We start from the raw sequence: 18,707 nt of genomic DNA on the forward strand, positions 1-18,707 counted from the left end.
GAAAATGAAGCATTTGTTGAAGGGAGACCCAGTATTGTAAATATTTGTTGGTGGGGAATGGAATGGGTTTTTTGGGGGAGGCAATGAGGGTTAAGTGACTTGCCCAGTAATTGTCAAGTATCTGAGTCTGGATTTGAACTCAGGTCCTCCCGAATCCAGGACTGGTGCTCTACCCACTTCACCACCTAGCTGCCCCAGGAAATGTATATTTTAAAGCTCCTTCATAAGAAGGGAGTGAAACTATTCAACATTGCCCAATTTTTCCTCAATGAGAATCAACATCCTTAAATTTAGTTCTAGATTTTCAGAGATTTCTTAGAGTAAAATTCCAGTTTCTACTTGTGAAGCAGATTTAAAAAAAATTATTCTTTTTCACCAATAAGTTTATCCTGAGGTAAGTCAGTGATACTTGCAGGGCACATGGTCTTCTAGAAGTCTCTCTGCAAGAATAGAAAACCATGATGCTAAGAATTGCAGCAGCAGAGGGCAGCACTTGCCTTGCCTTTGGAAGCTATGTCTTCCACACACTTATTTTGGCAAAGAGTTTTCAATTCATCTCTTGTTGGCCTGAGTGAAAGCTAACACTTTGAGTAATCTAGAATTTTTTTTTTATATCAAAACCTGGGCAACAATGCTACTTACTCCCTATTTCTCATCTTATTTCACTACTTTCAGTTTATTTAACCCTTTTCCAGTTTACACTTTGTTGCTGTTTGTCCTTTGTTCTCAAAGAGGACCATGACAGATGTCATGACTTGCAATGAATTGTTTTTAAGTGAGGGAGGGTTGTGCAAAGTCATCAGCCTCATTCTCTCCTCCAGAGCCATCTGGATCCAGTGGCCAGATATATATTAGGACGACTGGAGATGACCCCAGATGTTTTGAGGCAATCAGGGTTAAGTGACTTGCCCAGGGTTACACAGCTAGTAGGTGTCAGGTGTCTGAGGCTGGATTTGAACTCAGGTCCTCCTAACTCCAGGGCCAGTGTAGTCACTCACCACCTAGTTTTCCCAATTCATTCCAGCCCCTCAATTCAATTCATTGTTCCTGGCTTTTCTCAGCCCTAGTCTATCTTTATTATCCTCTCTGGAAGTAAAATACTACCCCTTTCTTTCTGTCTTCTTTTTTGTGTGGTAGAAGGGGCCCTCTCTATCTTTGTATTCTCTCCCATTCTCTACCCTGCTTCTCTCTGATTCATGTTGGTTTTTTCCTTTACTTTTCATCAGCCTAACTTTTGACTCCTAAAAATTTTACAGAGCATTTATCCATTTGTCTTGTATTATAAATTGTGCCATTTTCATTCTTTTGTCCATTTATCTCTTGCCAGGTCCTGCTTCTTACACGAATTGTAAATGAATCAAAGTAAAATGGGGGCGGTAGGGGAGAAGAAAGTGGAAAAATGAAAGACATGATGCTTATCTGGGGAGTTGGACAAGCTAGATATCAAATTTTCTTTCCAGCTTTAACCATCTCAGAATTTATCAATGCCTGCTCCTCTCTCCCCCCCCCCATGCCCATTGGATAACACCAAATGTGTTTGAGTATCATGAAATAATTCAATCAGACAACCAACAAGTACTTCCTGGTTGCAAGATACTGTACCAGGCTGTGACCATTATAATGTATTGGATTTGTTCAGGGCTCCCCATTTCTATCCATGATTATTACCATTATGCTCTGAATCATTTAACATGTAACATTTAAATAATTACTATAAACATCAATTTGGAGTAAACAGATTATTAATTTATCAATATTATACCAGAAAAAGATTGACAACATATCTCCCTAATTTTTCATAGTACCAGGCAGCATGGTAGAGAAAGTAGAGAGAGAGAGAGCTTCAGCATGCCAGTTACCATGAGCAGGAGAAAAGCCCCCTAAAAAAAAGCAAAGATGCCCCAGAAGCCCTTTTAAGGTGTCTTCCAAGGTTTTTTATCCTCTTGATAGAGGTTAAATTGGGTCATTATAAATCAAATAAATCTAATTGGTTAGCATTATTGAAATCTGTTGGTTGATGTGACTTGAAGGTGGTCTATATCATAGCTAGGAAAGAAATGCAAAAATCCCTCACTCAAGTTGCTCAAGACAAAGTCCATTATCTAGGTGTGGTTTAATCCATCAGTCCTTCAGCAATCTAGACAAAAGAATCTATCTCCATTCCTTTTGTTTCCTTGGGTTTGTCCCAGATGAGATCTGATGAAGTCTCAAGGACAACTGAATTTTCTGGAGTTGGACTGATCTCTGGGTCCCCCAAGAAATGGATTATTAATAATTATCTTCTCACAAACTAGAATCTTCTTTCAAAAGCCCTATGCAATCCAAAATCAGGAAATAAAAGCCACCAGGCATATGGGGGAAATGAGGTTAGAGGAACAATGCTCAAAAACTTTGTCAGTGACACAATTTTTAAAAAAGATAGGAGAGTAATAAAAAATGGTAGCAGTTTTATACCTGTTAAATGGTTAAGAAATGCAGAAATATTGTAATAAATAGTGGCAGAACTGGTCTTTAGCTGTTCACAGTGCTACTATTCAGGCCTGTATCCCATGGCCTGGGATAGTCTTAAGCAAGTATGGTAGGCCAGGACCTACTTTTGCCCTGGGGCCAGAGGCCATGGTAGGAGGTTGCCAGAAAGTAGTTAGACTGTGGGAATAGAGGAGCTTTTTTCAGCCCACAGGTCCTACCGAACCAAAGATACACAATAAATATGGTGCTTCAGATTGACAAAGATAATAAAGTTTAATTGTGGAAGTGGGTACAGAGAGGGGAAGAGAATAAACATTTATATATCACTTACTATGTGCCCGGACTATGCTAAGGACTTTTTACAAATATTATATCATTTGAGGAAAGTGAAGCAAATGGTGGTTAAGTGACTTGCCCAAGGTCACATTGCCCTGCTATTAAAAGGCTGGATTTTAACTCAGATCTTACTGATTCCATGTCTAGCACTGTATTCATTTTGCTACCAGCTGATTGTGAGTTATTGTGAAGTGGTGAAGTTTGCTGCATTCTTGCTGTTTCTCCCCTTTTGAAATCAAACATAAGCCAACTAGAAATCCACACAATGTCAAAATGTTCCTTAATATACCAGTTCTATTAGAACATTTTTAAACAAGTGTTATAGCAGAACTGAATGTACTTGAAATCTCCTAATTAATCTCATTGGTTACTGAAGGCCCTGCCTTATTACCCCACCATCTAGCATGCGTGTCATTACCATATAAATCTTCCTAAATTGATACTTTCATTATACCATTCCCCACTCAGCAACCCAGAACTCCCTACTACTTAACCAATCCGTTTCAAACAACTCAGTATGGAATTCAAGACCTTTGATAAACTGGTCCCATTTCACTATCCATACTTTATTTTCTCTGACTAATACTACCCATGTCAATTGAGCTTTCTCCTAAATATCTGTTCTCTTCTCCCTACCTCTGGTCACACTGTTCCCCATAGATTACAATGCCTTTATTCTTTTCTATCCAAAACTTACCCTTTTAGACTCAGCTCAAAACCTAGCTCCTCCCTTACTGCTCTAACTTGGAATCATTTCTCCCTTTTCTTACCTTCCTGTAGTGCTTATTACATATAACACATATTTTAGCTCTTAATGATATTGTTTTATTTCATTTACTTCGTGTGTGTTTATCATCTATCTCCAGTGACCTTGTAAATTGCCTGAGAATGAGGACAGCCATACTGCATTTTTATTCCTACGTTTTGCCAGGCATAGAGTAGATGATCATTCATTTATTAAGCAAATATCTACTATGCCTGTTATGTACATTGCTTAGTACTATGCACCAAGAAAGAATATTTAGAAAAGCCAGACTCCCTGCCTTCATTGAACTTATAGTCACAGATAGCTATCAAACAGTACTACATGATAAGCACATTGGAAAGTTATAAAATCAAAATGCATGGTGAGGTACAGGGCAGAAGATAATTTCATTGGAGTTTAATGAGAATGGGGACAGAATGGCTTCATAGAGGAAGAAATATCTGATATGGGTTTTAAAAGACAGATATCAATTCTGCAGGGTATTTGTTAAATCGAATTGAATTGTTTTCATGAATTATTTAATTGAGAAAGCAGTTAATTGTGAAACTCCCCACTCCCCCTGAAGAATTTTAAGCTTAAAAAGTAAGAATGCCTACCTTGGGGCAGCAAGCTATGTAGAGACTACCTGGCTAGTCTAAAATGATTAACCTAAAGCTTGCCTCTTTTTACCTCGCTCCCCTAGTTTATATATCTTAAAATATGTTAGATTTAAAACCTAAGCCTAGAAAATCACTTTTTTTTTAAAGCAACAGGTTTACAGAATTAACACTCAAATACAAATAATCTGCCTGAAGCAACCACAGTTTTTACATATAGAACTGGCTAGCTTTTCTCATATATGTGCTTGGGAAGGTATTAGTGTGTCTTTTACACATTCAATCAAGGAACTAGCTATATGGTAAGATTTCTGGATCAAATAACCTGAAAGGGGAGTTTGTCAAGAACAAACTATTTAAGCAAGAATATTAACCACACAGGGACTAACCATAAATATGTCATTCTGAATTCTTTTAAGGTACATAATACCAATTAAACATTAAGGAGAGGGAAAACTAAAAATGTGTCTCAGATGGTAGGAAAAGAAAGAATCTAGATGTAATTGTCTCAAAAAGTTGTGGTGAAGTACAGATGTGATAATACATGTAAAAACAATTTACAAACTTTAAAGTGCATCACAACTATCAAGTGTTAATTGTTGCTATTATTATCATTAGGAGGGGAGGGGGAAAAGGTCAAATTATACTCTGTAGAACAATGGAAAGAAAGGCTGTTGGCTCTGGAATCAGAGAGAACTAGGTTCAAATCTAGATTCTGATAATGCTGCCTGTGTAACCTTGGGAAAGTCGATTTACTTCGGTGTCTTAGTTTCATTGCCAATAAAATGAAAATTGTATTCTATGATGTCTAAGGTTCTTTCCAACAAAAAACCTATGACACTATCAGTTGGACTTATATAATGTCTTGAAGATTCATAAAGCACATGTGTATACATTCATACATACTTTCATGCATATATAGATACAGAAAGTGAGAGAAAATCTCATTTGAGCCTTAAGTCAAGCCTGTGAGCACAACATTCTACACAATAGGTATTTCTTGATTCATTTCTTAATTGAATAAACAGATCTCACCCTACTGGGTTCTAGGATGTGTCTAAATGACTGACTCATGTCTCTCAGTGAATATCCTACAATCGCAGATTTATTGTTGTATATTCTAGTGTTCTCATACAAAGCTTTGATAGGAAGAAGAAAAAGTCATATACAAAATTTACCATAAGTATCAATAGTGTCATTTTAGACAGTATTCAAGAAAATAACAAACTTAGAATTAAAAATGGATTGAATTTAAGAAATAGGCCAGTGGGAAGCTAGGTGGCACAATGGATAGAGCATCGGACCTGGATTCAGGAGGACCTGAGTTCAAATCCGGCCTCAGACATTTGACATTTACTAGCTGTGTGACCCTGGGCAAGTCACTTAACCCCAATTGCCTCACCAAAAAAAAAAAAAAAAAAAAGAAAAGAAAGAAAGAAAAGAAAGAAATAGGCCAAAGAAAAGATGAAAATTTATTTCCCTTACTTTTTTTTTTAAGTGAGGCAATTGGGGTTAAGTGACTTTCCCAGGGTCACACAGCTAGTACGTGTTAAGTGTCTGAGGCCATATTTGAACTCAGGTCCTCCTGAATCCAGGGCCAGTGCTCTATCCACTGCACCATCTAGCTGCCCTTATTTCCATCACTTTTAATTTCATTACATCAACCTGGGAGGGAGAAGACTATGGTGTTTGCATATAAAACATTAAAATACTAGCAAATGGAATTAAATTAAGTCCAGTGCCCACATGTCAATTTCTATTTTCTAAATTTCTGTTTGATATTTATTCATTTCCAAAAATCACTCTGAATAAAGAATAAAATCCAAAGGCAGAAAAGTTAATTACTCAGGTTTCTCTGTATATCTTCTAGCCCTATCTATGTCTAACATTTGGCTTTAAAAAAAACCATTATGTCAATAACTAAAAATATTTTTGTCAATTACAACAAATCCTGTCACAACAAAAACCTCTGCCTAACAAATTAAGCCCAGTTTCTAAACAATGACCTATTTATTGCATTCAAACAGTATGTAGGACTTTCCAATACTCATCCTCCCTTCCACACACACAAAAAAAATCCAGAATACTTGGGCAGCCCCTTAAATTTGAGCTAAAGTAGTACTGAACAGATCTTACAAAAATGTGATGTTGTAATCAGATGAATATATTAATAATTCTATAATTCATACTAGCACAACAGATTTGAAACAGAATCAAAATATTTTGCAATGCAATTTTGCAACAAATTCCTTCCCCCTTCTTCACTTTTTCAGTACTTCAAAATCTATAACAAAATAGCATTATGGATATTGTAAATTTCAGCCAGGTTGAATTTAAAAAGGAGTATTAAAATAAAACACTAACACATAAAGTACATTAAGTAGTGGTCTTTTATGATTCCTAAAATACCATTAACACAAGGACGTGTGGCTAGTGGGAAGATAGACTATTATGTTCAAAATATGACTAATGCCTCCAGTTATATTGGCGTAAGTAGGGCTATGTATCTACATGTGTGCTTGCCTACCCAGCTTAAGAGGAAATGTTTCCTTTAGTAACCTTGGGTATAAGTCACTTAACCTGTTTGAAGATAAATGTCTTTATAAGTAAAATTTAAAAGTTGGATTTGACTATGTCTGAGTGCTGACCACACCTCTAAAATGCAACTGTCCTATTTAATTCATTTCAACAAGTATTTATTAATTGCTTATCATCTTCCAGGTACTATGCTAAATACTAAGGATTATTAGGACAAAACTGAAATATTTCTAGCTTATTACTCAGCTTTATTTCACCAGGGGCTGCCAAATTACTCCTCAGGAAAATATGCATTGGATTTCTCCGAAGCATTAGCATAAAAGATATTGGTTGCATGGAGGAGATGGTGGGGGTGTTGGACATGAACAACTGAGAGGGTAACAGAAGAAGATAGGGACAGTGAATGTGACAATAGTCTTCTTAAAAGGGGGGGAGGGGAGGAGAGAGAAACTCTCAGCTAAATTCTCCACTTGACCCACAAGATATCTATGTCAGATACTGTGATAGGTGCTGGAAATACAAAGATAAAAATGAAACTACCTCTGCCCTTAAGATCTTCATTCTAAGCCCACTCTTAAGAGGCAATTCAACACATGTAAGATTCAAATTAGATATCAAAAGGACCTGGAGAATCTGTCTTAATTATCTTTGTATTTGAAACAGTGCAGTAAGCAGAGTAGATTATGAATACATTTCCAGTGAAAGAATGACTAAATGAATGAAGTATACCAATGAGTATCTATCTAATTTGCTAATAACAGTTGAATAGTTTAGTCAAGGAATGCTAGGGTTAGGGAAGTTAAGAGAGAGTAAGAGTTTTAACTTAGTATTTGCTTATAGAATCCAATAGCAACTAGAAATAATCAATAGCTCAGCAATAATAAGGATAATAAGATTTATTACTTTTTAGCTACTAATAATAAAACTAGACCATATATGTAAATATAAATAGATAAATAATATTATATGCTTTTATACCTGTGTATACTTGCATGTAAAAGACTAAAAGCAATCCCTCAGAAACCATGAGTATCCTATCTACTACTGAGTATAAATTTTTACACTAAATGTTTCAGGAAATAACACGTGTAATAACAGAAAAGAAAGAGCCAAAGTCCATATTTAAACAAAAGAGGTGAGCCACCAGAAATGATGTGTTTTATCAAGAGTTTGTACATATCAACATACTCCTCTAGACTATATAATACTTTTGGTTTCAGAGTTGTAATTAAAATTAAAATAAGTGTATGTGTATATATGAAAATATATACATGCATATACTTATGTTTACATATATAATATATTCATATATAATGAACACACACATATAGATGAAATGTTTGAATGCATAAAGCCAATTACCCTCCTATTAGTATTCTGGTATCTTAATATCCTGTGATGCTTTTGTTAAATTTAACCCAAGAAATTGGACCCCAAAGATAATTTAATATTTGCAGTAAAGAAAAAAAAATGTTTAAGTATATATCCTTGACTCATAAGACATTTTCTATCAATTAAAAAAATCAATTAAATTTAAATGTGCTATTTATTTTAAAACAGATTCAGAGAAACATGAGAAAACATGTATGAACCAATGTAAAGTGAGTAGAACCAGGAAAACAAATCATTTGACAATCACAATGATAAAAAGGAAAATAGCTCTGAAAGTCTTAAGAACCCTGATCAATGCAATGACTAATAGTGATGCCAGAAGACTGATAACAACACATGCATCCTACCCTTTAGCAGAGGTAGAATTGACTAGAGGAGCAAATATTTTCAGAGAAGGTCAATATGTGCATTTATTTTGCTTGTCTATGTATTTCTTACAATAGAGGTAATTTGTCATTAGGGACGCAAGGAAATAGTGCAGTGGGAATGAGGGCTAGGATAGTGATGGAGAGAAAGAGAAAGAAACTAAGAAACTGACAGACAGAAGGAAGGATAGAGACAGAGACAGAGAGAAGTACTAATGAAACATTAAAAAAAACAGAAGAGAGCAGAAGGATGTTATGAAAGGGGCACACAGACAAGATTGATATTTTTGTGTAAAATTTTATATATGCTTTAAAACAAGCTATATATAACAGATTCTTTGTTTAATATACAATCTTCTTTTGATAATTTTTAAAAGTAAATTAAAAAAAAAAAAGAAAATCTTTCCACTTATACAAAAAAGCCCCTGAAAATCCTTTCTTCTGGTTAGAGTTTTCAAAAAGTTATACACTCTCTTTACATGTTTATGTTGCAAAATGCAATTTCCTTTGGCATTCTACTAAAAGTAGGATGTTGCTTTCCCAGAGTCATCAGTTTCCATAAACTGTGTATTATTGTCATGATTTTCAGGTTTTCTATGAGAAAATTAATGGTTGAAAGGAGCTGAGCTCTCAGGACATAACAAGTCAAGGACTTTGTTCTGCTTTTAACCATTTTCGCCAGGACATCTCAACAAAAAGCTCCCAGAACTACCCTGTTCTGCATAGTCCATAAGTATAATGACATCCATATATATTCCTTACAAATTCTACTTCAGTTTATTATTTTCATATTTTTCCTCTGGCATCTGATGAATCTATGTGGTCATGAAAAAAAAGGGATAAAATAGGAGAACAGAAGACAAGAGTTCTGGTGAAGGAGGGAGAGTTACTTCAAGGTGAACAAATTGAATTGTTTTTTTTTTCTAAAATGCAAAGCTGCTCTGTTAAAATTACAGGAAAACCTCAAAATAGAAAAAAAAAAAAACAACAGCACCCAAAACAAAAGAAATAATATGGTTCAATCAGCATCTATACTCCACAGTTCTTTCTTTCTTTTTTTTTTCTTGGATTTGGAGATCCTCTTCTATCATGAGTTCCCTGGAACTCTTCTGTACCATTGCATTGGTGAGAAGAATATAGTCCATCACAGTAGGTCAACACTCAATGTTGATGATACTGTGTACAATGTTCTTCTGGTTCTGCTCATCTCACTCATCATCAGCTCACGTAAGACCCTCCAGGTTTCTCTGAACTCTTCCTGCTCATCATTTCTTACAGCACAATAGTATTCCATTGTATTCATATACCACAACTTGTCCAGCCATTCCCCAATTGATGGGCACCCCCTCAACTTCCAATTCCTTGCTACCACGTAAAGAGCAGCTATAAATATTTTTGTACATGTGGGTCCCTTTCCCCCTTCCATGATTTCTTTGGGCAAAAGACCTAAAAGTGGGATTGCTGGGTCAAAGGGTATGCACAGCTTTATCGCCCTTTGGGCATAATTCCAAATTGCTCTCCAGAATGGTTGGATCAGCTCACAGCTCCACCAACAATGCATTAGTGTTCCAATTTTCCCACAGCCTCTCCAACATTTATTATCTTCCTTTTTTGTCATTTTAGCCAATCTGATAGGTGTCAGGTGGTACCTCAGAGTTGTTTTAATTTGCATCTCTCTAATCATTAGAGATTTAGAGCATTTTTTCATATGGGAATAGATAGCTTTGGTTTCTTCATCAGAAAACTGCCTGTTCATATCCTTTGACCATTTCTCAATTGGGGAATGACTTGGATTCTTATAAATTTGATTTAATTCCCTATATATTTTAGAGATGAGGCCTTTATCAGAAGCACTGGCCTCAAAAATTGTTTCCCAGCTTTCTGCCTCCCTTCCAATTTTGGATGCAACTGATTCTTTCTCTTGTAACAGGATTAATGCAGAAATAGGATTAATGTTATTATGTGTATATATATGTGTGTGTATATATATATCTATATGTATATGTATAGAGATATATAGATATAACCTATATCAGATTACCTGCTGTCTAGGGGAGGGAGGGGAGGGAGGGAGAAAAATCTGAAATTGTAAAGCATGTATAAACAAAAGTTGAGAACTATCTTTACATGTAACGGAAAAAATAAAATATCTCATTAAAAAAAAATTACAGGAAAACAAAAAAGAGGGCATTTTCCAAATCACTGATAACAGATCTTCTGTCTGGTAAGAAACCATAAAAAGTTATCCCTTGCACACTAAGTGTATAGAAATTATTGACATATACTGTTAAGAAACTCTTGCCCCCTCAATTCAACCAAATAAAATCATGAATGACGGTTTCATAGGGATATACCTGCCTAATCTTGCACCTAGGACAGGGATGGATTCTTAAACTTGTTTGGGTGTCACAGACCCCTTTGGCAATCTAGTGAAATTTATGGACCCCTTCTCTTAATCATATTTTTAAACACATAAAATGAAATATACAAGATTGCATGAGAAATCAGTTGTAATGAAAGAGTTATCAAACTATTTTTTAAAATCACATACTATTGGTTAAGAACCTTGCTCTAGATAATGAGATTTTTGTAAGCTGCTTGGATGAAATTGGTCTCAAACAACTTTTTGTGGGTGGGTCTCAAAAATTCCTTGAAGTGAAAAAATGGAATAAAATATTTTTTAAAAGGCCAGAAGGATTTTAACTAAAACTTTCTTATTATGTTAAAAAAATAGGTACTAGAAACCTGAAAAATGATGCTGATCCAAGGTTTTATCTTTTCCATGGATCCGTGGCATAAAAGTTTTTTTAAAAAAATACAAAGGTGGAAACTGTTTTTATCAACAACAAAAATATGCTAAATGGCCACAAGATGGTGGTATTACTTTGGGAGATTCTAGTGGGTAATTATCTTCTTAGGTGGTCTAGAGTTTCTTTTCTGCCCAGATATTGATTCAGTGACCCCCAAAAAGTCCTACTCTGATGCTTCATTGTTGCACAGAAGTGACTCCTAGGTTCTTGAGGCTCTAACAGGCTAGTACAAGATCATCAGTGTTTTTGAATATGTAGGCCCAGTGATGGACAGTCATCCAAAGTACAACTTTTGCTAAGTCAGGAGAAGCTTATGATGAGGTTGTTGTTGTATGATAAATGTTGGATGATGGGGAGGGAGAGTGACCTTTCAAAACTATCTACTATGTTGTGTGGAAGTTGAAAGCTGATTAGTAAAACAAATAGCCAAAATGATGAAAAATCAAAGTGTCTTACTTCCTCAACACCAAAAAAGGTCTTATCCCCTTCTCCTTCCTCACAATAATGGAGAACAAATTAAAAAGTGACATGGTCCTATAAGAATTTAGAAGAGAAGGCTAATGTCTTAAAGGAGTTGAGGTTGTCCAAAAATGTTAAAGATAACAACAACAAAAGACCTTTTAAGAAAACCAATATTGTGGGGAAGAATTGAAAGAAGGAGGAAATAAGATCATTGTTGGAGTAAATGGGACTATGGTCTGGTCAGAGAAAAGAAGGAACAAGTCAACTTGTATTTTACTTTTCTTCTCTCACCACCACCACCACCACCACCAACAACAAAAAGGATAATGATCTTCCAAAGAAGAAGAATAAACAAAAAGTGATGAGAAGGGATTGAAATCCAAGAGAAGTAAGGAGATGACAAGAGGATAAATAGATGCCCTACATGAAATCAAGCCAAATGGCCATTCCAAATTACATCCTAGTTTCCTGGATATTTTCAATTGTGACTCCTGAATTTTATCAAGAAAACAGTGGGGCGGCTAGGTGGCGCAGTGGATAGGGCACCGGCCCTGGAGTCAGGAGTACCTGAGTTCAAATCCGGCCTCAGACACTTAACACTTACTAGCTGTGTGACCCTGGGCAAGTCACTTAACCCCAATTGCCTCACTAAAAAAAACAAAAAAAAACCAAACCAGTTACTAACTGGTAAATTTCAATCATGGAAACTGAGAGAGGAGTTGTGAGACTGGAAAGGAGTAATCATGCCCATTTCCATAATGAAGGAAAAAGTTAATCTTTCAAATTATAAGCTAGAAAGCTTGACATAAGTTATTACAAGGGAAAATTCTACAATGGATTATTAAATAGATAGTATTTGAGCACTTTACAAAAGGCAACAATGATTTCGACAAGTCCACGTGGGTTCAATAAGGAACAATGAATGAGCACATCAAAAAAAAAAAAAATAGCACGGTATAGTGGAAAGGTCTTTTGTAGGAAGTTTGAGGGGCAAATCACTTGACTTCTGGGATCATAGTTTTTCCCATGTGAAAAATGAAGGCGATGTTAAGAGTTGATCTCTGAGATCCTTTGCACTCTAACATTCCATCTAATGAATAACCATGCCAGTTAAACAAGTGAGGGACTGACCAAGCCATAAAGTGATATGGTTCTCTCTAGTGACATGAAGCACGTGGTTCTCTCTAAAATCACAGAATTTCAGAGGTGGAAATGACTGCTAACAGTTTTTAAATCCAACTCCCTCATTTTACAGATGAGGAACCAGCCCACAGAAAACTAAAATGACTTGGTAACTAGAGGAACACTATACCTGTCCTACCTGACACATAAGAGTGAAAATACCTTTACTCATTGCCAGATACACTCCTGGAACTTTTCATTTCCATTTTTGCTCATTCATGATCATGTATGACCATCTCTGCCCTGCATATCTCTCTCATGAGTAGACAATGGTACACTGTGTTAAGGTTAAGGTTTCACAAAGCAGTGACACTCTTGCCAAGACAGGAAGCTTGTGGCTTCCTGCTAAACATGACAGCTGCTTGCCATCCAGTTTCCAAAAAGCAATGAGTTTGCACCAAAAACATCCCCATGGAAATCTCTAGAATTAAGTTTAATAGAACTAAGGTGCATTCACAAAGAAATTAGCCAGGACACTTATTAATTTAAGTAAAAATGAGAAAGGGAGGAATAAATATAAAAGGAATAAGTTACTTTACATTTAAGACTTAAACTGATAGTGAACATTATGTAAATAATTGAACAAGAAACGAAATCATAACAAGGCCATTGGCAATGCTATAACACTTATTCATTCGTTCATTCATTCATTCATCAAGTGTTACTTGGCCATTTCCATTTCTTACCCCTGCTAGTGCCTTCTCTCTGAGATTACCTTCTAATATAAAGCACATATCTTTTTCTTTTTTGAGGGGGGCAGGGCAATGAGGGTTAAGTGACTTGCCCAGGGTCACACAGCTAGTAAATATCAAGTGTCTGAGGCCAGATTTGAACTCAGGTTCTCCTGAATCCAGGGCCAGTGCTTTATCCACTGTGCCACCTAAACACATATAACTTTTATGTACATTGTTTTTTGCATTTTGTCTCCCCATTAGAATGTGAGCTCCTAGAGGGCAGGCACTATGCTTGTGCTTTTGTCTGTATTGCTAGCTCTTAATACAGTGTCAAACACACTGTAATACTTAATAAATCCTCATTGACTTGACATACTAGCTGTGTATCTAATGTTATTCAGGTAAACTAGAGTCAAGAAAGAGATTTCTCAGAATATGAAGATAAAAACTAATTAAATGAAGCATCTTTTAAATAGCTGAGCCTGAGATTCTCCTGGCAAGGATCCCCAGCACCCAGTCCCTGGCTCATAGGATTGAAGTACCCCCAGTGGAAGCTAAAGCCACACTCTGCTCAAATTTGCCACTTTCTGGTGATCTTCAACATCTTCTGGCATACTTAAGACAGGACATAAGTGCTATGGACTTTTGTGTGTGTGTATGTATGTGTGTGTGTATGCATGTTTTAATCAAATTCCATTTAGTCAAATGAGACATTAATAAAGTAGCAATGAAAAACCTTACCTAATCTTCAGGACCTATATAAGCACCAATTTTTACTAATAAATTGAAAATATCTTAAAATTAGACAAATAGTTATGTTAACAAAATAACTTTAACCATTTTTACTTTCATAGATATATTGCTTTCATAGCAGTAAAGTGGCAGAGGGTTAAAATAAGGAAGACCTGAGTTCAAATCCCACCTCAGACATTTACTAGATGTGTGGTGTTAAGCAAGTTACTTAACCTCTCTCAAACTCAATTTTCTCATCTCTAAAATCAGGATAATAATAGCACTTACTGGGTCATAGTAAGGATCAAATGAGACAATATTTGTAAAGCACTTTGAAAACCTTTAAAAACCATATAAATCCTAGCTAGGAGGAGGAGTATATTATACAAAAATAATGAAGAATATGATAAGAGATGATTGTTATTCAATAGTGACTAAAATAAGTAATAACATAAGTAGGTACCATACCTAAGGTTGATCTAGGCAGAATCAGTGAATTATAATAAGACAATACATGTTACATCCAATACAGATTATTTGTATTTCATGCAATGGCTTTCAAACTGGCATGGCGTAGCTACATATTAAAACACAAAAAAGTTTCCCCAAAACATCTGCTTTGTTGTAATAACACCTCACATTTATATAGAGCTTTACAGTTGACAAAATCCCTTCTCTCATAAAAAAATAAATGAATGAATGAACTATGAGGTAATTTCTTTGGATTTGGCCAATGAGAACATTTGTTTTGTTTGACTATATGTGTTTGTAATAAGGGTTTTGTTTTTTCTTGTTTTCTCCATGGGGTAGAGGGAAGAGAGGGTTAAGAGAGAGAACACAGATCTTTGTAAAAAAAATTATTAAAAACAAAAAGCTATGAGGTCATGAGTATAAGAACTACAACTCGAGTTGTGTGGATAAAAAGTGAGTGTGCAGAAAAGGAAAGTAACTTTAGTCTCTGTTCAAAGAGCTAATGAGGGATGGAGTCAGGTTTGTAAGCTGAATCTGTGAACTCAACAGCCAGGATGCTCTCCACTATATCATGGTAACAACAAGGTCAACTTCCCCACACATCTAAGAAGTAAACTAATCTAATATGTGTGTTTTTGAATCTCTCTTCTCACTCTCTGGAGAACTAGTAACAAACACCTAAAGATATTAAAATGGTAGCAGGAAAAATTAAAGCATGTACCCTAAAATGTCAGCCCCTGAAGAATCAAATGATAAGCAGTCAGAAAATAATAATGATGATGATGGTGGTGATGGTGGCTTTAATATAGCACTTTAATGTTTGCAAAATCCTTTACGAATATTAACTCATTTTATCCTCACAATATCCTTGGGAGATAGGTATCATCATTATGTCCATTCTATAGATGAAGAAATCAAGTTTAGACAGAGCTTAAGTGACTTGCCCAAGGTCACACATGAATAAAACTCAAAATACCCAAATTCAGCCTGGGTCAGAACTTTGTTGAACAAACGGGTCCAAAGAATTATTCAACTTAAAGAAACATGAGATAACACTGTCTGGTTTTTCTAAAATGCCAATGGATTTTTATTCAAATTAAAAGCAGCTAGGTGGCGCAGTGGACAAAGCACCAGTCCTAGATTCAGGAAGACCTGAGTTCAAATCTCACCCCAGACACTTGACACTTACTAGCTATGTGACCCTGGGCAAGTCACTTAACCCTCATTGCCCCCCCCCAAAAGGAATATTAGAACTTGTAATTCCAAAAGTTCATTTGAAATTACAGCTTTTTAGGTAAAAAGAAAACAGTGAAAGTATCCAAGCTGATACTAAAGACCCTAGCAAACACCTGAAAATGAGTTTTTCCTCTCTTTTTCGCTATGTCCTATGCCTAGTAGTGCTGAAATGCTGAAAACTATCAGTAAAAACAATTCACTAAACACTAGCCCAAAACATAGTACAATAAAATTAATCAAGAAAGAAAAACTACTTACTGTCCTGGCTACGTGACCAGATACATCAGAGTTGTTAGGCTGTGAAATGAAAAGGAAACATGTTACAATCAACCAAACTGCATTGTAACACTTATTATTCAAGATTTACAGTAGCTCTTCTCCTGTAATAAAACAAAGAAAACGAGATACCAACTTGTTCAGAGGCAAAAACTGTATGAATCTGTCACTTTCTTAGATGTCAGTTTTCTCTGCTACAAAAGGAAAGCTTGGGAATAGAAGGTCTCTAAAGTTCTTGCTAGGTATAAAGTTCTATGAAGAAGAAATCATCGGTTTCACAAATTTGATAGATATAATTTTCTACAGCAAACTTATGGCTATAGCTGTAACAAACTGGAAGACCAATAAAATCACCAAGGATACCAAACTTCAGAGAACAGGTAATAGATAGGTAAAGTGTTGGATTTATGATCAGGAAGACCTGCCTCAGCCTGCCATTCATGGTCTTTGGTAATATGGCTTAATGTCTATGTCAAACAAGGTATCCCAGGCTAGTCACTATTATGCAAACATGGCTATACTGGCCTCTCTTCCTGCCTTTGTTTATATTGATCCCCGAGTTTTGCCTACCACATGCATCCATGTGCCCTTCTCTGCCCGTCAAAAGTCTACCCATCCTATAAAACTGTACACCTCCTCTAAAAACCAATCCCTGATCCCTCCAAATAAGAGCAACATTCTCCTATTTTACTTTCTTGCGACACTTTGCTTGTCCTTCCAACACATTTCATTTTGTTTTACATAATATTTATTCATGTGCATATATTACCTCCCTTACCATACTGTAAGTTCATCAAGGAAAGAATCTCTCTTTTTCATTTTTTAAAATTTACTCAAGTGCCAAGATCAGTGATTTACAATGCTAAATGCTCAATAAATTTGTTTAATGTAATTATAATATTCCAAAAATCAAACACAAAAATATTAGGAGTTATGCAGGTTTGAGTTCTAGTCCCATATGGTAATCAAAACCCATATTTTACTCACCCCACCCCTCATCCCCCCCAAAAAGAACAAAAGGAAAATATTATCAAAGTGAGGGAAGACTCATGTTTTAAATAAAGCTAATGTTTTAAGTGTCCCACCATGCCTAGAAGTAAAGCTTCGTTAGATAAACCCGCAGCCTTTCTGTGAAAGTATAGGAAGCTGACTCTATGAGAAGTAAGAAGCCATGCAATGCCCAATGCTAGCTGCTCAAATCAATTAAAAGAGCTTTTACAACCTGTTGTAGGACATGGAACAGATGAGGAATTAATCAAACAGATTAGCAGAGGAGCAGGGAGGATCCAGACAGATGAAATACATGAAGAATAAAGTCGTACCCTATGAATCCACAGCTTCTGTCAGGAGACCTCAGAGTACCAAGTAAAATGTTGAGAAACTCAGTTTCTCAGGAAAGGGTCAGCTCTCTTTCAGGAGCTCTTCACCGATGTCTCTTTCTCTCCTTTGGATTTAGGAACCCCCTGCCTCATCTTAGAACAGCATAGAAGCAGTAAAAGAAAGCCCAGCTCTGCACGGGTAAACGTGGAAAACTTCCCGGGTGCCTGTGATCAGTTTTAAGTGCAACGTGAAGGGCTGGAACAAGTTTGAAGCTTGATAAAGGTTAACACTCAAGAAGTCTTTGCAGAAAATACACTGTTTGCCCAAGGCTAGGAGTACCAGCCTCTGCCAAGACTCTGGATTATAAAGATTAGGGCTCTTCTGATAGACTGACAGGACCAGGAATGACAACTCCACAGTGTTCATGAGGTCCTGAATAGAAACTGTACATTTGAATACAAAGACAATAGGACTGGAGAAACACAACTATGACATGCCATTTTATAAAGTTGAGCTACCGGATGGCTAACTTAGTGGCACACCTCACTGACAAAGCTTCTTGTATTATCATCAGAAAAGTTCCTTCCAGTGAAAAGAGAAGGTAACATGGACATGTGGTGTGGTCATTGTTCATTTGAGCAGGCAAAATACATGATCTTGCTTGGTGACTTTCAGTATGGTCACATGTGTTGCATCCACACATCCAAATCAGATAGCACCCCTGGATACTAGCCTTTTCCCCACCCCCACCCCCATCACCCAGCGCCTTCTTCTAATCTATCAAAACACTGAACATTATCTAGAAGCGAAGTTGGAGCTGAAATCTTTCAGACACTTCTGAACATAAAGAGTAAGGTCAAGGGGAGTAATCTACACATGTGCCTACCTGAGATCAAAGGGTCTTGCCTCCTCCCCCAGAGCCCATACAAATCTACTTGGAAGGTCCTTTTATAGAATAAGACACCCTATAGGAATGAAATACCCATGTGCATCATTTGATCAGAACAACCAACCCAGGCAAACAATCCAAAGAGCCCAATAATGTGGAGTCAGAAATATTTTGACACCAAACAGGCTATAGA

At 36.2% G+C, this 18,707-nt stretch overlaps 1 protein-coding gene across 4 annotated transcripts in view; it reads right to left on the bottom strand.

The window, feature by feature from the left end:
• Positions 1-18,707, bottom strand: part of TNS3 (tensin 3) — a 429,194-nt gene that overhangs the window by 207,645 nt on the left and 202,842 nt on the right. For all 4 annotated transcript variants that reach the window (XM_043964868.1, XM_043964867.1, XM_043964866.1 and 1 more), the window contains one exon: positions 16,288-16,326. In XM_043964868.1, coding sequence (XP_043820803.1) covers positions 16,288-16,326 — 39 coding nt within the window. The remainder of the gene's footprint in view (positions 1-16,287; positions 16,327-18,707) is intronic.

The sequence above is a fragment of the Dromiciops gliroides genome, chromosome 1 (genome assembly GCF_019393635.1).
Source record: "Dromiciops gliroides isolate mDroGli1 chromosome 1, mDroGli1.pri, whole genome shotgun sequence".
NCBI classification, from domain to species: domain Eukaryota; kingdom Metazoa; phylum Chordata; class Mammalia; order Microbiotheria; family Microbiotheriidae; genus Dromiciops; species Dromiciops gliroides.